The sequence below is a fragment of the Canis lupus genome, chromosome 5 (assembly GCF_011100685.1).
Source record: "Canis lupus familiaris isolate Mischka breed German Shepherd chromosome 5, alternate assembly UU_Cfam_GSD_1.0, whole genome shotgun sequence".
Classification (NCBI taxonomy): Eukaryota; Metazoa; Chordata; class Mammalia; order Carnivora; family Canidae; genus Canis; species Canis lupus.
This window is the reverse complement of record NC_049226.1, coordinates 78,073,464-78,096,922: the sequence shown is the minus strand read 5'-3', so window position 1 is coordinate 78,096,922 and position 23,459 is coordinate 78,073,464. Positions and strand designations below refer to the sequence as shown.

Sequence of the window (23,459 nt, the reverse complement as noted above, 5' to 3'; positions counted from 1 at the left end):
GTGCATGGGGGAGGGGAAGAGGGAGAGAGAATCTCAAGTAGACTCTGTGCTGAGTCCAGAGCTTAACACAGGGCTTGATTTCATGACCCTAAGATCATGACCTGACCAGAAACTAAGAGATACCTAACCAACTACACCACTCAAATGCCCCTTAGACATTTTAGTCTTTACACAAGTTGCAGTCTAGGTAAAGAGTATCTGTAGGTCCCCATATATCCACACTTACTACTATAATTATTATGTGTGCACAGTAAAAATGGAGGCATTTTAAATGAATTAGCCAAATGAAAAGTAGCTTAGAAACAAATTAAGAGGAGCCTGGGTGGCTCAGTCAGTGAAGTGTCTGTCTTCGGATCAGGTTGTGATCCCTAGATCATGGGATTGAGCCCCATGTTGGGCTCTCTGCTCAGTGGGGAGCCTGGTTCTCCCTCTCCTTCTGCATGTGCTTGTACTCTCTCTTCCTCTGTAGTAAAATCTTTTAAAAAAGGAAGAAACTGAGATGAAGCAATATTTTCATTATATCTTCTCAAAGAAGTAAATTGACTCCACTTTTAATAGCAATCGACTAGTTTTCAGTTTTTGAAAATGGTTCAGAGAATTTCTTCACTTTGAAAGATTTCTAGCAGTGTCTCATAACCCCAGTATGATTTCTTCCTTTTATAACATTTTGCCTTTCCTCTGCTAGTCACTGTATTTTGAGTATCTGCCTATAGTACAAGCAGATTCCTTTGATGACCTGATACATAGAGTAAAAATTTCCTTAGTGCATTAATGTTTGAAATCTGCCACATAAAGTTAAAAGGATTTATAATTAGTTCTCTTAAATTCTGTTACTGTAAGTTAACTCTTTTATGTATTGGCAACAAAATAAGTTTATGTTCACATTTACTATTGGTTTTACAGACAAAGCAACAGTATTTCTGAGTGTAGAGCATAAGATGAGTATGTTTACCTCATTTTTCTGAAAACTTGGATACAATCATTGAATCTTTTTGAGAAGCACTTAGCCAGCATTACTCTGAAAATGCTCCTGAGTGGTTCTGTCCTGTTATGCAGTTTTAGGATTGACACTGACAATGTGTTCTTACTTGACTGCATGGAGTTGACCAGAGTACTAGGCAGTAGTGGTGGTGGTTATGGTTTTTTGCCTGTGTGTCATTTTTAAGAGACAGCTTTGCCCTAAAATAATTTCTCTGAGATTAAAAGTCTATTTGTGGACCACACAGATTCTAGAGATTTCCTTTCAGTGCATAATTTGTGATTCTCTGTTCTTCTATAGCAACAGCTGCGAATGCGGATCAAGCTCACATATAACCACAAGGGCTCAGCAATGCAAGATCTAGCAGAGGTGAACAACTTTCCCCCTCAGTCCTGGCAATGAGGGCTGGCACCATTCTCATTCTTGTCCCACTCAATCAAAGGAACTCTGGGAAGGAGGTTGTGATCGCTGGCAAGTCCCCCCCCAACTGTACCATGGGCATGAGGAGCTGAAGAGAACTGTTGAGGATTTTCCTGAAGTTATTGCTGACCTTAAAGCATTGTCAAAGACGAATCTCCTCTCCTCCACTGTTGAGGCCGGCTGCTTCTGGAGGCTACTTTGCACTCTTCCTCCTCTTCTCCTTTGTCCGCACTTCTCCACCCCTCCCACATTTACAGCCAGAATCAACATTCCCTGGGCCCCTGAGGAAATAAGCAGCTGGTCTGGAGGAGAGGACTGGAATCCATGGCAAGAAAACACTCACTCTGTCTCTGCAGCAAAGAGTTATCCCTTCTTTCTACTGTGTTGTTCTGTGGACTGGGCGAGGTGGGGTATTCATTCCTCACTAGCTGGGTTACCATCTTCAGGCGCTTTAACATCAGGCATTCAGAATGGAAATGTTAACAATGGACATTAGGGAGCCCTGCCTTTTTCTACTGGTTCCCCCAGTGTTTGAAAGAGGCATTAGGCTCCTGGTAGCCTTTTCTGTGCATTGCTGTATACACACAGACACACACATGTATGTATGTTTGTTACCAAGACCTGGGCAGACCTGGAGAGGTTATTTGTAAACACTGGACAGATGGAGTTAAAAAGAGATTTGGCATGAAGGATATGGTGCTCTATTTGTAATAGAAACTCCCAAGGCTCTTCCAGCTCCCCTTTCTCTCCATACTTTAGCTGTAGTCACGAATACTCTCCATGATTTTCAAAATTGATTCCCCTGAAAGTGCAAAGTGGACAACTTCTAAAAGGTATATTAATAATTATTAATGCCCCTGTTCCCACAACAGATTTTAAAGTTTCTCCCAAGCCCATAACTTGCCTGTTGAACTGTGGTAAATGGGTGGAAAGAGGAGTTTGCTTTTTAAGACCAGACTCCTTAACAAAAGCACCTTTGCCCATAGGAAGAGTGAGTATCAGACTCACCCTAGAGCATATTGGAGTCATCTTCTCCATTACTCCAAATCTTCCTTTTTATTTCCTGAGCCTGGCTTGGACCTTGGCATTCCGTTTGAATTCCTTCTTCTAACTGGAACATTTGTGTTGTATCTGTAACACTGGCACTGAAATAAAGACCACGCGGTTAAAGAAATCTTTCCTATATTGTACTTTATGGTGTTGGAATGAAGCCTTGTAGCTTCCTTGCCCCCAGTGTGAGAGGAAGTCCTTAAGGACACCATACGGAAAAAAAAAAAAAAAAAAAAAAAAGACACCATGCAGTAGGCATATCCTTTCCTGAGTCTGAGAAGTTGGTCTCATGAGAGGCTAGTTTCATGAATATCTGCATCAAAGACCTGAGGTCTAGAGTTTTTTAAACTAGTGAGAGTGCCAAGTGCTGTTTAGAAAGGACTCGTGTTATTAAACTTTAACACTGAGTTACTAGAATGAGGTAAGGTGACTGGTGGCACATGGTGAATGTACTGTGTATGTTCAGGTACACGGGCACCATGTCTCATGTACTAAAGAGGAAAGGAAAAGTCAGGTCCACCTTGCTCTTAAAATGTTTGCAGTCATTACTGTATTGAGTACAGTATGCTGACTACTTTGGCTTTCGTCTTAAACTTGGATTCAGATACCCCCCCCCCCCCCCCATTTCACCAAGCCTTTACTTAAAATCAGTGTCTTGTCATATCTAGCTCTGTATCAGATGCTAGGTTATTTCTAACATTTGACAAACTGGGGTTGAGCTAAAAGGCTCCAAAGGGAAACTTTCTGGTCTTATGTGTATAAAAGAGCAAGATTTCCAAAAACTTACTCTACTGGGCAAATGGTTGACTGAGTCAAGAACAGGATATTATCTTGTGCACAGATTTCAGTAAAGGCAAGTGTGGACTAGTGTATGTTTCAGACAACTTGCTCTGCCTGTGCAATGAAGAATAGCCTTTAAAGAATTCTTTGCAGACTGATTTCATTGGATGGATACTTAATGCTGTGAAACATGATAGGATTAACATAATATTGGTGGATTTCTCGAGTAGAATTTATCTAACATTCCTCTGGGTTGGAGGCTTTATTTTCTCTCATGTTAATAGTTGACCAGCTCAAGTTTCTTTAGTTGGACTGAATTGAATATCAGAAATCTGCCGAAGACCATGCATGCTATCAGACAGTGCTAGCTAGCGGAGCTAGAAAGGGTCTATTCTAGTAACAAAGCATCTCCGTGGGTGATTATAATTTTTTTGAGGTGGAGTTCTATGATTATCCATGGCTTTGTCTAGACAGAATACAAATCATGGCCTTAACGCAAAGGGTGCTGCATAGAATATTTGAAGTGATTTTGGAGAGTGAAGCTGAGCACCACACTGAAGAACTAGCAGCCAGAAAGCTGCCTAGGATCCTGACAGTTGTGAAGACTTTTGCAAATGATCGGATCTTTGAAGGCTTCAGCGTGCCTTAGTTTCTAGGATCAGAATTAGTTCTCCTTGTGCTTGGCCTTGCTGCTAAAGGAGAAATCTCTTAATTTCTATGAATACTTAACACATTTCAGTAATTTCTTTCCCTGGTATGACCATGCAAGGGGGAGCAAATTTGGATAGATTTACAGCATCAGAGCCATTGTAAGGAAAGAGTGATTTCTATGGCTGTTTTAATAACCCTAGGGTGATAAGCAGTGAGCCTCCACATACTTGGACAATTACACATGCACTTTTACCTCATTTTACCCCCCTTCTTTCAGAGTAGTGTATCCTATCACTCCCAACCCTTCCACCCAAGTAATCCTAAGGGAGAATTCATCTAAGTAATATAAAAAAAACTGTAGGAAGTGTGCTCTACCTGAGAAGCTTCTCCCACAGTGCTCTGGTGCTGTTACCTTGAGGTGATTTGGACAGTCATGGAATGTTTTATGCTGTGTGTAGTGGTCATCTGTTCATTTTTTAAGGTCTTTCTCATTTAAAGAAACATTCCTCAGTGTAACTTTTGGGAGGGAATTCTTTCCTCTTACTGGTTAAAGATGTGGTACATGCCCTTTATTTGTCCCATTCATATAAAAGAGAGTAGACCTTTAAACTGTTCAGGATTAACGGTTTGAGTATTTCCATCTACTGTATAACATGCTTTTCATTTTCAGTTCTCTTAGAAGAGGTTGGAAGTTAAGGGATACTGTTTTTGAGGTTCAACTTTATTACTTTCTGCATTGGAAAATACTTGGGCCATGAGAGCTAGGGGGAAGAAAGAGTTTGTGAATATTTTTTCCTAGTGAATGTATTTTATCTACATTGTCCTACACCGAGTGAGAATTAGAGCAAAAAATGGATAGTCACGAATTTGTGGTTGGTAGAGAGGTGGTACAGGACTGTATACTCAAGCGTTTGGGGGTGGGGAGGGTCACTTGAAGAAGGAAAGTCCTGAAGTTGAAAACACTTTGACCAGCTTTGGCTCAGGAGGGTGGGGCTGCTTGTAGAAGTGGAAGTCAATCACTCTTTTTCAAGCAATAGTAGTGAGTGGGCTCCATCTGCAGGGTTCTAGGACCCAGGACACCTAAACAGAAGAACGTGCTGAAGCAGCTTGCACAGTTGCTTCATGAACTTCCTTGAGGCTGATTCTGGCCTCAGGATGGAGCATTGGAGTTTTTTTTGTTTTTGTTTTTGGAACCTGCTGTTGCGCTTTGTGTGTTTTGTTTTTGTTTTCAATTTTGGGGGGGCAGGGCGCATGGGAAAGAGTTTCTGAACTCTTTCCTTTGTGAACTCCCATTGTGTCCCTGTAAAGTCCCTTTTCTTTCATAATTGTTGTAAGTTACATTTTCATTAAGCCCCATCACATCTTCTTTACTGTAAAAATATTAAAAGGCTGTTTCTAAGTGGGACGGCTAATTCTAATTATTGCAGACATATTTTTGAGATGTAAAAAAAATTTAAAATTAAATGATAAGTCTTAGAGGTGAGTGAGGAATAAAATGGATGTAAACATTTACATTGGGATGCATTAGAATTCTGCTGTGTGTATTGTCTTTTGGTTGAAACAAATTATGAACAGTGACTAATAATAAAAAGTCAATACTCAATGATTTAAAATTTGCTTCCTTGCTTCTTACAAGTGCATTAGAGAAGCCTTGAATGAATTCTTATTCCAGAGCTTTGACCTAAACTTACCTGTTAACGTTTTTTACACAAATCTCACCTAGAGAAATTTGAGCAACCTAAAAAATACTTGCAGTTTACAGACAGTCAAAAGTGCAATTGGGAATTTTAAATAATGCTTACTTCTCCACATGGGTAAATTTTCAAACAAGGCAAAGGAATTGTATCAAGGTGAAATGTGTATTTAGGGGTGGCCATGGTTTTTAGTTACAAGTTTCTATTTGTAAATTATGTTTAAGTATATCTGTGACTGGGAAGAAGGTTTGACCAGCCAAAATGAATTCTATTTCATGATCTATTTTATATGAATTCTTCCATAGAAGTAAAAATGGTTGGATGTAGGTTTTCTATCCATCAGGGGTGATCCCTATTTCCCTTGATTGTGAAGGGGGAGAGCGTGTGAAAGCCCCCTAAGTGAGGAGAAAAAGAGAAGCCTTGTTATTTATTTAGTTTATGCAGGAGTGCCCTTTGGCACTGTTTGATAACTGACATTTCTGTAATCTTTCCTTGTATGTGGCTTAGTTAAAATTCATCTTTGTTTCTAATATTAAATTTAGTTAACATGTTTATCTGCATATAATTTCATGTAGCAGGAAATATAAAAACTACAATAGAAAAGTTCGACCAGTAATAGACTTCAGTCATTTACTCAGCAAATACAGAGAATAGTGTTCAGATTTGAACTTTAGTCCAGAAGGACTGAATTAATTTTATCACTTTTCAGGGTTTTCCATGCTATTTCCTCTCCTAGTTCAATTGTCCCCATATTTTGAAAATATATTCCTTAAAACCCTGAGGCCAGGTAAATACTGTTTCTTTGGAACTAAAATAAAACATATCTAAATCTGTTTAATCTGTGGTAGAAATAAGAGATTTAGGCTTAAAGATGACTTTGTGATCATTAAAGGAGTGGGAACTAGCTATAAATAAGTGAATGTGGTAAAACCTTATGGCTCTTCTACCACATTTTGACAGATGAACTTTTCTTCTCCAGACTTTCTTTTGATTTTATAGTGAGGGTTAGGAAAAGCTCCTGTGATAAAACGTATGTATGTCCTTTCCTCTCCGTGGAGGGAGAGGTATGTGCAGCTGCTTACAGAAACGATACAGAAGAGGAGGCAGTAATGACTTCTCTGTCTCTTGGCTTGATCTAAACAGTAATTTTTGTAACGATGAACCTGCAGTGAGGGCAGATGGATTTTTGCACAGAAATTCCCAGAGGAATTTATTTTTAGGGTTAGTCTCAGCTGTTTACCATTTCCAGAAATTGTAGTTACATAACCCTTGGCATACATAATGCACATTGCCTTGAACTGGGGAAGAACATGAATATGTGACCTTTGAAACAGTATAAAATGTTAATGGCAGTACATGACTTGAAAAAAAGAATCAATTGGTTGATTCCTGAATTGGATCTTAAAACATGGAGACCTTTAAAGAGCTACATCATATGATTTCCCGCAGCATCTGGGCTGGTAGTTTTTTTGTTTTTGTTTTCCTTTTGAAAGAGGTACTACTGTTGTTGATGAAAGAAGAAGTAGTGAATACATAACTTTCAGCATATGCTTGTATTCTGAATTGATGCATTAGCCTTTATTACATTAATGGAGAAAACCAATCTACCACCACTGTTCCCCAGCACGAACTCAAAATGCTGGTCCTGGGATAAAATCCTTTTCGTGCAGGTGATCAATCAATAAAAAGCTTCTTATAAGATCAGGAATGTGTAATGTATAAAACCTCAAGAAACAGGCTTTCAGAAACACTAATTCTGGACCATATTTTGGTCTTTCCGCTCTGCCCTTGGTCAAAGTCCACTTCTCTTCCCATATGGGTACCTATAGCTTGTATACCAGTGTTCTTGCTGGAAGAAGTTACCCAGGAATCATTGAAATGGGAATCAACTTTTTTTTTTAATTTTTTTTTTTTAAGATTTTACCCATTTATTCATGAGAGAGAGAGAGAGAGAGAGAGAGAGAGAGGCAGAGACACAGGCAGAGGGAGAAGCAGGCTCCATGCAGGGACCCCATGTGGGACTCAATCCCGGGGCCTCCAGGATAACGCCCCAGGCTGAAGGTGGCGCTAAACCACTGGGCCACCAGGGCTGCCCAGAAATCAATTCCTTTAAGTAGCTTTCTTAAAAGTAGTTTCAAGGTAGAAGGAAGACCCAGGAGGTAGTCAACCTAAGAGCTTTTTTCACTTTATATCAGACTCACAGAAGTCATTTTTAATTTTAAAATGAGACTAACGAAAACTACTGGAGATCGGGATTTTGGTATAGGCAAAGTAGCTCATATGAAGGGAGAAAGTAGTGACCAAACTTGTATCGAATCAGAATCTACAGGAGTCAAATTTTGTCTTGGGATTTAAAAATCTCCAAATGGATACATATCGTATAGTAGAGAGGGGACACAGACTGACTGTTAGATCTCAAATTCTCTTGTACTAAGCCTATAATTAAAATATTTTAAACATACAGTTGGTATGGACTAGGCAAGCTGGAGCAGTGGATAGGTGATAACCATTTTTACCAATTGTTCAAAGATCAGGGAATTACTGATTTTTTGGTGCTTAATTTCTTACATGTTGCTTGAAGATTTATTAACACCTGTGTAAGAGGGAAAGCCCTAAAATCCAGAAGTCTAAAAGGTTTCCTAGGAAAATTTAGAGTAGAATTAAGAGTAGAAGAGTTCCTCCACCTGAGAAACTGAGTAAATCTTGAATTTGGAAGATCATAATTAGAATGGCTCCTATGAATCCCTACTAAGCTTTTTTTTTTTTTTTTAATGATAGTCACACAGAGAGAGAGAGAGGCAGAGACACAGGCAGAGGGAGAAGCAGGCTCCATGCACCTGGAGCCCGACGTGGGATTCGATCCCGGGTCTCCAGGATCGCGCCCTGGGCCAAAGGCAGGCGCTAAACCGCTGCGCCACCCAGGGATCCCCCCTACTAAGCATTTTGTGTACATTCACAAAATCTTGATAGTAACTGCTAGATACTCATTTCTATTTCACAGCTAAGAAACAAAGGCTCAAATCAAGTAAATTGCACAAGAGTATAGGTGTAATAAGAGGTAGAGCTCAGATCTGGAATCAGGCTGTCTGACTCCAAATTTGGCAGTCTGGCTAGTCACAAAAGTACCATCACTGCAGGAATTAAAATAATTAGCTTTTAAGGATTTTCTGAATTAGCCTTGCAAATAATAAAATGGTCTTGGACCATATTATGGCTTGAGGCAGAGTAAGGAATTCTGGTACTTTTACCGAAAGGAGGAGAAAAGTGAATTAAAATGTGGCTGGGCGGTGAGTTGACATCTTGTACACGAGGTTGGGTCGAATTTGCTAAAGAACATCGTGAGCATCTGTAATACGGAAGAGAAAAGGCCCTGCTAAGGGATATTCTCAACAATCCATTCAGTGGCTTTGCATGTGAGGGTGACAGGCCAGTTTCGAAGCAGAAAGAGGAAACATCAGGGAGAGGTAAGTTACAAGAGCCACCCCGAGCGCCAGGCAGCGTCCTGTCACCACTAACGGGCGCAGACTCCCCTGCCCCTAGTCCGTCCAGCCGGTACTTCGGGGGCGGTGGTAGCAGCAAATAACCCTCCCAGCCGCCTCGGCTTGGAGGGCGGCTGGGGGCGCAGGCCCAGCCTGTGGAGGCGCCCGGCTCCGGCCGCCGGGGTTGCGCCGCCGCCCAGTCGGGCTGCGGCTCGCGGAGCTGAGCCGGGGCTGCGCGGGGCCCGCAGCTACGCTGGTCCCGCTGGGCTGCGGGCGGGGCGGGGCCCGGGGGGCGGGGCGGGGCGGGGCCCGGGGGGCGGGGCGGGGCCCGGGGGGCGGGGCGGGGCCGCGGGCTGCTCGCGCGCGCCGCCGAGGTTCCGCGCGCCGTCGCGCCGGCCCGGCGTCCCAGTGCAGCCTCCGCCGCCGATGGGGGAGGTGGAGCCGGGGCCCGCGGGCCCGCTCGAGCCCCCGGAGCCGCCCGAAGCGCCCGCGAGCCGCCGGCCGGGCGGGATTCGGGTCCTGAAGGTGAGGCGGGCGGGGGAGGACCCCGGGGCGGAGAGAGGCCGCCCCCGGCCCGCGCGGTGGCAGGGCGGCCGGCGACCCCCGCGCCGCGTCAGTCTGTCCGCTTCGCCGCCCGCGGCCCCGCAGTCCGGCGGGGGGCGCCGCGGCCCCGGCCCAGGCCTCCGCGCCCGCGCCCGCGCCCGCGCCCGCCCCCGCCGAGGCCGCAGCCGCCTCCGGCCCCCTCGGCTGCCCATCCCTGGCCGCGCGCCACCCGCCTCGCAGGCCCACGCCTTCGGGCCGCCGCCCGCCCGGCCGCCGCCGCCCACCCGGCTGCCGCGGGACCCGGGGGCCCGCCTCGGCCGCCCTCGGCCTCGTTCGGGGCGGAGAGCGCGCGGGGAGTACGCAGGGCTTTCTCCCCGGACACCTGAAGACATCACCCGAGCGGGAGGACGGCGGCGGTGATTGGCCGGGCGCCGCCGTGTGCTCGGGGCTGCGCCGGGCGGAGCGGGCCGGCTCTGCCGCGGGGCTCGCCGCCCGAGCTGGGACCCGACTGCCCGCTCTGAGGCTCCACCTGCCCGTCTGCGGAGAGGATCCCCGCGGCAGCCGGAGCTCGGGGAGGCTCTGGGCGCGTTGCTGCAGAGAGGAGGGGTTCGGCAGGAAGGGCATTCCTGCGTGCGGGAGCCGGGCGAGGCGGCAGTGGGGAGCGGTTATGCAACAGGCAGCCCGCGGGGCTCGGGGGCAGGCCCGGGGGGGAGTAGGAGGAAAATGAAAGCAGATGTTGGCGGGGCGCGAGTGGTGGAGCCTTGGAGGGGATGACAAGAAGTTTCGATGCACAGGAAATGTAGGGTCGGGAGGGCGACGGTAAAGATGGTTTAAAGGAGTTGTAGGGAGACCAACTGGATAGAGTTTTCTGCTGGCCTCTGAAATAGTTGGAGAGGAATTTTTCTGTAGGTCAAGTGTGTAAACATGATGTCCTGATGATAATAGAGTTCTAGAAGAGGAAATCAGCAGGATTTAAAACTTGGCCACTGAGATGTAAGAGAGAAAAGAACGTTTAGAGGTTTTGATGTCTTTCAGAAATACTTTGCAAAAACAGTGAAAATACACGATGTTAAAAAAAATCTATTAAGTAATAGTTGGCAGTTGGAATTAAGGATGAGCCCTGTACATTGATTGAGATTATTCGTAGGACACTACTACAACATGGGAACACTGGAAAAAAAAAAAAAATGGATGTGAAGCATCTGGTGAACCCATCCATGAAACAACATAAAATAGAGCTCTGTAAAATAGAAGACTTTTTTTTTTTTTTTGCTATCATCTCCCAGTCTTAATGCAGACTTAAAGCAGTAACTTTTCATAGTTTATTCTTTACTTCTGCCTAAACCTTGTACATGTTTATTTTAACTTATTTAACCATAAATTTAAAATATAATGACTTTAAGGCTTTTAGATACTTGTTTAAAACTGTAAGGTCATCAAATGTAAATTGTCAATGAACTTTAAAAAAAAAGTTCTGCTGTGGCTTATCAGGATATGGCAGGTCTGAGAGATAGGTAATGGCCTCTGGCCTAGAAGATAAACAACCTTGGCTTTTTTTATGACAACTTTTTGTGGGGGAGGGAATGAATTGATGAGAGATGGAAGGAACTGAGAAAGGAGGCTCTTGATTCAAGGGTCCTGCCTTCCTAGACTTTCAGGAAGTGGTCAGATTTACCACTGGTTTCCCTGGGTTCCAATGTGGGAACCATTAGAAAGATTCCAGAAATTGATCTTGATTATAGTACTGAGTTGGTGTTATGGGAGGTTGACAGTGTCTAAATGCTCTTGCATCTCTTGCTTTATTGCATATGGTCAATGCTTTAAATAATCCTTGCAAATAAATGGGATTGGCTATGGAGAATAGGTGCTGCGTGTTCGACATACAAAAGTTTCCTTAAGTAGCTGAGTGGTTGAATTTTGTGCCAGATGAAGCTGGAAAAGAATATATGGATAGAAGTCATAATTTCCTACCTGTTCTTTGAAGACCCTTTGGACAAGGCTTATCGTTCTTTTTTGTAATGCTTTTATACTAACTGCGAAGTCAGGAGCATTATTGTCAAGTAATATAGATCTTCATAAAAAGGCTACTGTAACTAAGCCAGTATAATTTAGCCAGATTAGATCTAGGTCCATCATATGGGGTATTCGAAAGTTAGCCTCAAAATCTAATTCCAGATGTATTTAGTGAATTACTAATTAGAGTGTACTCCTTTACTGTTGTTGTTGGAATATAGGTGTAGTATTTGTAATATTCTTAAGATTATTGGGAGTAACTTTGAAGAATAATATTCCAGATGGTTGCTACAATTTTGGGATTATATTTTTACTTAGACTATAGAAGATAGATCATAAACTGGACTGCAAGTGCCATGAAATCCATTTTTGTCAGTACTGGTTTCAAGTTTGTACCCAAATAATGTGCGTTTATGGTTTTTAAAAATCAATACCAAGATTTTTAATAAACTGAAATATTCTTCTTCTCCTTACCGGATCCCACTCTTTCCAAAATATTGCTTAACATGTATATTCCTAGAGATGAGCCCATATTGTTTTAAAGTTTTGAATGCAGGAGCATATCTCCTACCTTATGGTATTTCACATTCTAATAGAACTCAGTAGGGAGAGTTACTTGAGCAGACTTTTTCCCATACATATCTTAGAGTTAATTGTATGTGGGTGTTTAATAGTTTATCACCTTTGAACTGATCACAGCCCTCATGTTATTTTCATTTTTAGAGAGTTAAAAGCTTAAAACTGAAGTGGGTACTTTATTCATGGCTTCTAAAGACTTGCAGTTTTTAGAACTGTATTTCAATCTTTTTTTTTTTTTAAGGGAGAGGGTGGGGGAGGGGAAGACGGAGAGAGAGAATCTCAAGCAGTGCAGAGCCTGATGAGGCTCCCTCTCACCATCCTGAGATCAGGACCTGAGCTGAAATCAAGTCAGACGTGCTTAACCGACTAAGCCACCCAGATGCCCCTATTTTAAATCTTAAATGTGCTTTTACACTTGTTTGATGTGAGAGGTGATTATAGACCTGTTCCTTTTAGAAAAGTTTGTCAACAGTTTTTATGTAAGAGTAAGGGAAGCAAGAGAATCTTCTTTTTTTTTTTTTTTTTATTGGTGTTCAATTTACTAACATACAGAATAACACCCAGTGCCCGTCACCCATTCACTCCCACCCCCCGCCCTCCTCCCCTTCTACCACCCCTAGTTCGTTTCCCAGAGTTAGCAGTCTTTACGTTCTGTCTCCCTTTCTGATATTTCCCACACATTTCTTCTCCCTTCCCTTATTTTCCCTTTCACTATTATTTATATTCCCCAAATGAATGAGAACATATAATGTTTGTCCTTCTCCGACTGACTTACTTCACTCAGCATAATACCCTCCAGTTCCATCCACGTTGAAGCAAATGGTGGGTATTTGTCATTTCTAATAGCTGAGTAATATTCCATTGTATACATAAACCACATCTTCTTTATCCATTCATCTTTCGTTGGACACCGAGGCTCCTTCCACAGTTTGGCTATAGTGGCCATTGCTGCTAGAAACATCGGGGTGCAGGTGTCCCGGCGTTTCATTGCATTTGTATCTTTGGGGTAAATCCCCAACAGTGCAATTGCTGGGTCGTAGGGCAGGTATATTTTTAACTGTTTGAGGAACCTCCACACAGTTTTCCAGAGTGGCTGCACCAGTTCACATTCCCACCAACAGTGTAAGAGGGTTCCCTTTTCTCCGCATCCTCTCCAACATTTGTGGTTTCCTGCCTTGTTAATTTTCCCCATTCTCACTGGTGTGAGGTGGTATCTCATTGTAGTTTTGATTTGTATTTCCCTGATGGCAAGTGATGCAGAGCATTTTCTCATATGCATGTTGGCCATGTCTATGTCTTCCTCTGTGAGATTTCTGTTCATGTCTTTTGCCCATTTCATGATTGGATTGTTTGTTTCTTTGGTGTTGAGTTTAATAAGTTCTTTATAGATCTTGGAAACTAGCCCTTTATCTGATATGTCATTTGCAAATATCTTCTCCCATTCTGTAGGTTGTCTTTGAGTTTTGTTGACTGTATCCTTTGCTGTGCAAAAGCTTCTTATCTTGATGAAGTCCCAATAGTTCATTTTTGCTTTTGTTTCTTTTGCCTTCGTGGATGTATCTTGCAAGAAGTTACTATGGCCGAGTTCAAAAAGGGTGTTGCCTGTGTTCTTCTCTAGGATTTTGATGGAATCTTGTCTCACATTTAGATCTTTCATCCATTTTGAGTTTATCTTTGTGTATGGTGAAAGAGAGTGGTCTAGTTTCATTCTTCTGCATGTGGATGTCCAATTTTCCCAGCACCATTTATTGAAGAGACTGTCTTTCTTCCAATGGATAGTCTTTCCTCCTTTATCGAATATTAGTTGCCCATAAAGTTCAGGGTCCACTTCTGGATTCTCTATTCTGTTCCACTGATCTATGTGTCTGTTTTTGTGCCAGTACCACACTGTCTTGATGACCACAGCTTTGTAGTACAACCTGAAATCTGGCATTGTGATGCCCCCAGATATGGTTTTCTTTTTTAAAATTCCCCTGGCTATTCGGGGTCTTTTCTGATTCCACACAAATCTTAAAATAATTTGTTCTAACTCTCTGAAGAAAGTCCATGGTATTTTGATAGGGATTGCATTAAACGTGTATATTGCCCTGGGTAACATTGACATTTTCACAATATTAATTCTGCCAATCCATGAGCATGGAATATTTTTCCATCTCTTTGTGTCTTCCTCAATTTCTTTCAGAAGTGTTCTATAGTTTTGAGGGTATAGATCCTTTACATCTTTGGTGAGGTTTATTCCTAGGTATCTTATGCTTTTGGGTGCAATTGTAAATGGGATTGACTCCTTAATTTCTCTTTCTTCAGTCTCATTGTTAGTGTATAGAAATGCCACTGACTTCTGGGCATTGATTTTGTATCCTGCCACGCTACCAAATTGCTGTATGAGTTCTAGCAATCTTGGGGTGGAGACTTTTGGGTTTTTTATGTAGAGTATCATGTCATCGGCGAAGAGGGAGAGTTTGACTTCTTCTTTGCCAATTTGAATGCCTTTAATGTCTTTTTGTTGTCTGATTGCTGAGGCTAGGGAGAATCTTCTTAAAATCTTAACAATTTCAGTGGAAAAGTGATTCTAAAAGCTGAAAGCATCAGGACAGTACTGGCCTTTCCAGCAGTTATCTGATGCTTTACACAGTGGAGAAGGAAGCATTAGGTAATTCAGCAATAGCTAGTAATAGCTGAACAGTTCATCTAGATCTTTGCCAGAAGGCTATGCTTGCTTGGTATCTAGGCCTTTTAAAAATGCCCATTGAGCAGGTTTAAGAGAATGATACCCACTAAAGGTCTAACTCAGCAGTTTATCTTTAAAGGATGGAATATATCATATAAATAGGAGATACATTCTTCGACCAACAACACATGTGTTTCAGTAAAGTTCTTAAGGAATTTATAGTCTTTTTATTTATTTATTTTTTTTCTGGTGCAAAAAGCGTTTTTATTAAAGCACAGGGACAGAACCCATGGGCAGAAAGAGCTGCCAGGGATTTATTGCTGCCTTTTTTTTTTTTTTTAAGGGATTTATGGTCTTAAGGAAAATGGATAAACACATTTTAAAGATTTTATTTATTTGAGAGAGAGAGAGAGCACAAGCAAGGGAGGGGCAGAGGGAGAGGAACAGTCAGATTCCCTGCTGATCAGGGAGCCTTGACATGGGGCTGGATCCCAGGACCTCAAGACCATGAGCCAAGCCAAAGTCTGCTGCTTAACCAATGGAGCCGCCTAGGCACCCCTATAAACACATTTAAAAATGACTTAAAAAAATATTTTTAAAGATTTTATTATTTGAGAGAGAGAACAAGCACAAGCAGGGGAAATGGCAGGGGGAAAAGGAGAAGCAGACTCCCTCCTTACTGAGCAGGGAGTCCCATGCAGGCTCCATCCCAGGACTCTGGGATCATGACCTGAGCCAAAGGCAGATGCTTAACTAACTGAGCCACCGAGGTGCCCCTAAAAATGACTTTAAAGATCCTCACAGAAGAAAAATCATGGGTGAACTAATATAATAACTTCCTGGGACTTTTTTCTTGACTTTTCTAAGATTGAGAAGATCATTGGGCCATTATTTGACCTTAAAAAGTTTTTTAAAAGAAACTTTTTGGTGGTTCTGTGGAATAGTTATCTACTTGTTCTCAGTAATAGTGAGCAAAATTTCTCTCTGCTCAGTGAAGAATGGAGAGCTTCTTTGTATAAATATTACTGTACCGTGTAGAATACTGTTTTAGATGGGCCAGTTGATCTTTCCCAAAGACTAAAAAAGAAGGAATATTTAAAATCAGTGATAAATTATTCAGTGGCTAAAATTACTTGATATAAATATGATGGCCTTTGTCTTTATAAAATAAGTACTTGAAATCCCTTTGTTAATTCTGAGATGTTCAGCTTTGAGAAAATGCTTTTGTGGAGAAGAGAGACCTAGTTCCTACCTGTAGCAGGGGTTTATCCTACTTATCTAAAGTTAGAATCAGTAATAATCCTCATGGTTTTGAATAGCTATATTCAAATCCTTAATATCTGTAAAACAGTGGATTTGCCTGTTATCCTTAATTTAAACAACGAAGCCATTCTCACTCATATTTTTCTTTATTCCCACATGGAAATACCTTCTCACTTTTCCTTCGCGTTTCTTTATCATCTTAGAAATTGAATTTAAGATGCCATATTTACCCTCAAGTACTTAATCTCAGTAATTACAAAAATTATATTTGCTTTATTTATAGGTATTTCTGACTTCCAATAAGGAATAGTAGCAAAAATTTTTTTTTTACTTTGTGGTTGGTAAAAAGGATTTTAGGGTTCTCTGTATAAAAAGGAGACTTTCCCCTCAAGTTTGTTCAGCTTCTTGCCAGAGCAAATTGGGCTAAAGTACAGACTGGGAATACATTCTGTGATGTGATGTGATGTGATGTGATGTGATGTGATGTGATGTGATTTCTGTGAGTTCTGTGTGCATCAGTGTGCCACTCAAGTATTAAGGCAGGACTGTAATAGATTCTCAGTGTAGAAGAGAGGAGGAAACATCAAATGCATGGTTAAAACACATTGTGATCCCTGTAGTAGTAAACATGGGGGTTCAAGGTGAAGAGGTTCTGCTGTGGAGAGAGTAAAGAAAGTCACTAATTCTAGGTATGCAGAGAAAATGGGGATGGGAGACATGGAAGGCCCCACAGGGAAGAGTGACACGTGAGTAGAGTTTTGAAGGCTATCTAGTCAGGTGGACAAGATGGAGAAGGACATTTCAGACAAGTCACAGAATTGTGGAATCGTGGTATATTGGGAGGGTTAAAAGCGGGATATGACTGAAGCAGTGATAGGTATGGAGAATGACATAGAGAAGTACAGCAGTGTATTAGAGGAAATGTCTTTATATTAAAGGGAACAGGGGCGCCTGGGTGGCTCAGTCAGTTAAGCATGGGATTCCTGGTTTCAGCTCAGGTCATCATCTCAGTTGTAAGCAGGTGCAGGGCTCCGTGTTCAGCGGGGAGTCTGCTTGTCCTTCTCCATCCCTCCCTCCTCTCTTGCTCACTCTCTGTCTCAAATAAATAAAATCTTGAAAAAGAAAAGGGAACAGAAATAGCCCATCATAAAAATAGAGCAGGTCAATACTGATCTTTAGAGACTTGTCATATTGCTGTAGCAATTGTTTTTACTTTGAGATAACCACAGTGTGTGTGAATTTCACATACCTAGATTATCAGATGCAACACTAATTTGTTTGGAAATGATGAGAATGGAAAGAATATTTGTGCAGTATTCTGTACTTATTTGGAATCTGAGGCAGAGGGTCAGGACCCTAGAGAAACTTGCAATTTGCATTGTAGAGACATGTACAAAAATGTTTAATGCAGCATAGTTTCCAACAGTGAAAAATTAGAAACAAACTAAATGCCATCAACAGGAGAATGAATAAATTGCAGTGTATTCATATAATGGGATATTATTCAAATGAGTGAGCTGGGTGTATTAGCATGACCAGTGTTGAACCAAATCTAAAAAATGGCAGGGTGAAACATAAGTATGGTAGGATTTAAAGTTCTAAATCATGGAAAATAATTGTGTTTAGTTTATAGATATGTACCTATATAGCGAACATATAAAAATTCATGGAATGGTGAAAACAAATACAGTAGAGTGTTTCTGGGGAGAGAGGGAAGGAAATGGGACTTAGGTGGGGTATTAGGTGACTTGAGCTAAATGTGTAGGAATATATTGTGTGTATGTTCTTTAGAATAAGGATCTAAATATGGAAATAGGGGATCCCTGGGTGGCGCAGCGGTTTAGTGCCTGCCTTTGGCCCAGGGCGCGATCCTGGAGACCCAGGATCGAATCCCACGTCAGGCTCCCGGTGCATGGAGCCTGCTTCTCCCTCTGCCTGTGTCTCTGCCTCTCTCTCTCTCTGTGACTATCATAAATAAAAAATATAAATAAATAAATAAATAAATAAATAAATAAATAAGGAAATAAATATGACAAAATTTGTGAAAGTTAGGTCGTAGGTAAACAGATGTTTTATTATTCTTACATTTTTCTGAAAATATAAGAACAAGAAAGGGTTAGACAAAGTGTTGGACAGAGCCATAAGCAGCTGGCAGGGGAGAAAACTGTTTTCAAGCTTAGGAATGGGCATGGCAGGTGTGGAAGGCCTCATGACAGGAGGTGGTAGTGGATAGAGAGTGGAAAGGTGGGTTGGGGACTAAACATGTCTAACTCAGCCAGACATTGTAGCTAATGATTTCTTTCTCTTGATGTTTTTTTAGAGAAATATGAAACGCAATGGGAGCAGGAATTGTTTGACTAGGCGAAGTAGGTTTGGTTCTCGAGAAAGAGACTGGCTGAGAGAAGATGTCAGCAGAGGTTGTGTTTACCTTTATGGAGCAGACACGACCACTGCCGCCACAACCACCTCTGCCTCCGCCTCCTCTGACTTACATCTTGTCCTGTGCACCGTGGAGACACCAGCATCAGAAATCTGTGCTGGTGAGGGAAGGGAAAGTCTTTATTTACAGCTTCATGGAGACCTAGTCAGGTAAGGTCTCAGTTTTACCCCTCTAACTCTGTCGCAGTGTAAGTAATCTCCATTTCTGCTTGGAAGTGGGCTTTAGGATTTTAATTGTGCTTAGAACTGATGATTGATTATGGGTCACTAGACTTGAAATAAAGACTTGTCCTTGGCATGCTGAAATTATGGTTTTGAATTTAAAAGCTATCAGTGAAGGAAAATTTGATAGTTACTTCATTTGGGTTACACACGGGTCAAATATCTAAATTTAAAATAAATATTTTAAGGTTATTTAAAGAAATAGGGGTGCCTGGGTGGCTCAGGTGGTTAAGTGTCTGACTCTTGATTTTAAGCTCAGGTCTTGATCTCAGGGTCATGTGTTTAAGCCCCAACACCTGAGAATGGAACCTGTTTAAAAGAGTTATTTAAAAAAATAATATGTGTAAATTGAATGAAATTGAAATGTATGGAAAGAAATAGAATAAGTATAGAGGTTCGTGCATAAATAAGTATGTGTCTGTATATAAATTTAAAATTAATGGTGCTAGGGACACCTGGGTGGCTCAGCAGTTGAGTGCCTTCCTTCAGCTTAGGGTGTGATCCTGGGGTCCGGGATCGAGTCCCACATCAGGCTCCTTGCAGGGAGCCTCTTCCCTGTGTCTCTTCCTGTGTCTTCCTGTGTCTCTGCCTCTTCCTGTGTCTCTGCCTCTTTCTTTGTGTCTCTCATGAATTAAAAAAAAAAAAAAAAAAATCAGTGGTGCTATATGCAGCACATTGTTGACTTGAAATCTCTTAGAGATCTTTCCATCTAATTTTCATTTATTTAATGGCTGTATAATATTCCATTTTATGAGGCTACATCATTTTAGTGGATCTCCTATTAATGGACATTCAGGTTGTTACCAGTTTTTTACTTCTACAAGCAGTGCTGCAGTGAATATTCTTTTACCTATGATAATTCACCTCTGTGGAAGTAATCTTGTAAAATAAAACTTCTGGAAGTGGAATTATTGGGTCAAAGGATATATGCATTTATAATTTTGATACATATTGTCAACATTTCTTTTTGTAGAAGTTAAACTTCAGCAAATAATATAAAAGTATGACTGTTTTCCCCTTTCTCCAGAACGTGTTAGCATTAAATTTTATATATAAATATAGATACATACTCATGCATGATACTTGCTTGTGGGTAGAAATGATTGTTAGTGGTTTTTAAATTAGAGAATTATAAAGTCAGCATTCCAAGGACAAATCTTTTTTCTAGCCTAATGACTTAGATTCTTGCAAATCTGATAGGAATTTTATTTTTGTCATTTTAATTTACATTTATCTTAGTAGAGCATATTTTCAAATCTTTTTTTTAAGGATTTTTATTTATTCATTTGACAGAGAGGACAAGTGGGGGGAGGGGCAGAGAATGGGAGAAGCAGACTCCCTGCTGAGCAGGGACCCTGCTGCAGGGCTGATCCCAGGACCCTGGAATCATGACCTGAGCCAAAGACATTTAACCCACTAAGCCATCCGGGTGCCCAGTAGAGCATATTTTCATAGGTTCAAATGCCATTTGTGTTCCTTTAAAAATTTTTATATGACTGTGAAGGAGAATGTTCTCATAGTATCTTTTACTGTGCTTATGAACTCTTTGCTTCAATGTTAAAAAAAACAACTATTTTTTGAATTAGACATAGAATAAGAGCTAATGCAACTGACCATTGACTTTCTCTAATCACTCTTCCCTGTAATAAATAAATGTCCCGAAACAGAATTCAAAGCTGTAGATTCAGTACTCTTGAAAGTGAGAAAGGAAGCTCCCACTTTTATCTCAAAATGTGGTAATAATAGTAACACCTTTAGCTGAGCTAAAAATTGATGTAATTTTAAAAGTCTAAACTGAGTTTTATTTACTATGTGTTCCTTTTAGGATTTGGACTAATTCCTGAAAAAGTAGATTAGCATTTGAATGTTTTCTTTGTTCACCAGTTAACTACATTTCCTAAATCCATTTGCAAGACGAAAGGATCAGACTAGGTGATCCTTAGGCTTTTCTAAATCTTAACACTGATTCCGATCTAATTTTATCAGGTGGAAAGCCTTGACCTACATTAGAGCTGGTAGTGACTGATGGAGTTCATGTATTTAAACCTAAGGCTTACTCATTTGTATACTAATGTATTTGATACAGAGATACTATAACGAAACTCCTATCTGAATTTGCTTGCTACTACTAATTGTGTAGTTAATCCAAATGTGAAATTATGTATTTTTGTGAATCTAAGTTACTTAAAATGGAGAGTTTGTTTTAAAGATTTTTATTTATTTATCCATAAGAGACACAGAGACATAGGCACGGAGAGAAGCAGGCTCCACGCAGGGAGCCCGATACAGAACTCAATCCTGGAACCCAAGGATCAGGCCCTCAGCCAAAGGCAGACAGCCACCCAGGTGTCCCGAGAGTTTGTTTCTTTCTTTTTTTTTTTTTCTTTTGAGAGTTTGTTTCTTTTTAGCCCTGTGGCCTTGATAATTTTGTAATGAAATGGCTCTTCATAGATCTAATTGATTAGAAAATAATGAAAACAAAACAAAAAAAAGAAAATAATGAGAACACTATTGAATTGCTCTTTGAAAAGAATGAGTATGTTCTCATTGCTGGAGGAGAAGCTCAAGAGGTGTCGTCACTCAGCCAAAGAAAGATGACGCTGGTGATGAGGATAGATTTGAGCTAACATCGAGGGCTTCGTTTTGCTAGGTCCAGTGTGCTTAGTTATTTACGTACGTAATCTCATTAAATCCTCACAGTAATTAATTCCAAGAGCAGTTGCATCCTTTCTTTCAGAGGAAAAGCGAGGCTTTGCAAGAGGTCCTACAACCTGTTCAAGGTCAAGCAGGTACTGCCAGGGAGTTGGACTAAGGAGGTGGTGAACTTTGTTCGAGGAAAGGCCCTCCAGGAGAGGAACTAGTACTGTGTCCTTTACTCAGTTTCACTCCTTAATCTTATGATTTAAAGATCTTTTTTTAGATCTCTTACTCAACTGTTATTGCTTGAGTTCAGTCTTGTGTTATCTAATCAGAAGAATAGATACTTTCTTCATAATAGCCTGTGAGATAGTTGACAATATAAGGCACTTTTTTTTTTTTTGCTACTTACTGAAGTATAGTCATTGTAGAAATTTTGCAAATGAGAAAGTATAAAGAGAAATAATAATCTTCAGTGTTTGTGCTTTTTGTAGATTACCTCACTTAATCCTCACAACGATCTTGTGAGGTAGATACTATTTTCATTTCATAGATGAAGAAAATTTTCTTTTCATAGGTGAAGAAACTTTTTAAGGTTAAACCCTCTCACCCAAGATCGCTTGTGGCAGTCAGATGGGGGAGCCACCAGATGTGGGGTGCTCCAATCTACAGCGCAGGCTGTGAAAGAATTCACTCAAGGCAGAACAGGAGAGAAAAGTTGGTTAAAAACACTGCAAGGGGGATCCCTGGGTGGCACAGCGGTTTAGCGCCTGCCTTTGGCCCAGGGCGCAATCCTGGAGATCTGGGATCGAATCCCACGTCAGGCTTCCAGTGCATGGAGCCTGCTTCTCCCTCTGCCTGTGTCTCTGCCTCTCTCTCTCTCTCTCTGTGTGTGACTATCGTAAATAAATAAAAATTAAAAAAAAAAAAAAAAAAAACACTGCAAGGAAGCAGTGAAAGCAGAGAGATTGCCCCAAGGCAGTGGTGAAGGCCCACAGCTGCAGGGCAGAGTGAGGGAGGACGAGAGCATATAGAATTTTCCCTTTCTTGGTGATCTAGGAAGGGTGCCTGGCTGTAATTGGTCATTTAGGGCCTATGGTTATTTCAGGGGGGTCACTTCTGAGCCTGTTTGCATCGCCTGTTTGTGTTCAGCACCGTGGTCCCTATGGGCCCTTCCTCCTTACTCAGCTTCCACTGCTTGAGCTTGTTACCTCAAAGCTGCCTCTACCTCACTGAGCTCATGAGCGGTGGAGCTGGAATTTGAACTCTTGTGTTCTGACACCAGATCTCCTATATTGACTCCCCATACTTACTCCCCCCCACCCCCACCACTCCGATCTTTTTCAAAGTGAATGTGTATGTAATTTTTAAAAATTACATTTTGGGGCCCATACCATATATTCAATTTTGTTTACATACTTCAGTTAATTTCCTGTGTCATGAAAAATTCTTTAGACATCAGTTTTATTTGCTACAGGGTATTCCATTTTACAGAAATACTGTAACTTGTTTAAAAATTGAGAAATAATAGGCAGTGATGATTTAGAGCTTGGATTCTGGAACAAGCATGTGTGGGTTCATATCCTGGCCCTGGCAGTCACTCTGCAAGTTACATGATGCTCTATGCAAACTAAATGTGTAGAATGGAGGATAATTGTATTTACATTATAGAGCTATCATGATGGAAATTAATTACACCTTGTGAAGATCAAATGAATTAATACTTGTAAAATAGTGCTTCTTAAACTCTATAATGCTCACCTGGTGAGCTTGTTAAGATACAGAGTCCGACTGAGAAGGCCTGGGTGGGGCCTGAGATTCTGTTTTAAGCTTCTAAGTGATGTGCTTCACTTTGGGTGGTGGCAAGGAAGTAAAGTGCTGACTATCATGTCTGACACCCAGTAAGTGCTCAGTGCGTGTTACCTCTTTAGATTGTTTCAAATCATTCAAATCTTAGATGTGGTGTTGTGATGACTAAACCTTAGTTCATGAATCTTTATATTGTTGATCTCCCTGGGCTCCGTGCTAGAAATGGGATTACC

At 41.2% G+C, this 23,459-nt stretch overlaps 2 protein-coding genes across 3 annotated transcripts in view; both read left to right on the top strand.

Annotated features, from left to right (window-relative positions):
* The window catches only part of AP1G1 (adaptor related protein complex 1 subunit gamma 1), a 79,278-nt gene extending 73,785 nt beyond the window's left edge, over nt 1-5,493 (top strand). For both annotated transcript variants that reach the window (XM_038538430.1, XM_038538429.1), the window contains one exon: nt 1,280-5,493. In XM_038538430.1, coding sequence (XP_038394358.1) covers nt 1,280-1,381 — 102 coding nt within the window. In that variant the 3' untranslated portion in view covers nt 1,382-5,493. The remainder of the gene's footprint in view (nt 1-1,279) is intronic.
* A 3,956-nt stretch (nt 5,494-9,449) lies between these two features.
* The window catches only part of PHLPP2 (PH domain and leucine rich repeat protein phosphatase 2), a 73,763-nt gene continuing 59,753 nt past the window's right edge, over nt 9,450-23,459 (top strand). The window contains exons 1-2 of the mRNA XM_038538423.1: nt 9,450-9,578; nt 18,440-18,708. Of these exons, the coding sequence (XP_038394351.1) occupies nt 9,480-9,578; nt 18,440-18,708 (368 nt within the window). The 5' untranslated portion in view covers nt 9,450-9,479. The remainder of the gene's footprint in view (nt 9,579-18,439; nt 18,709-23,459) is intronic.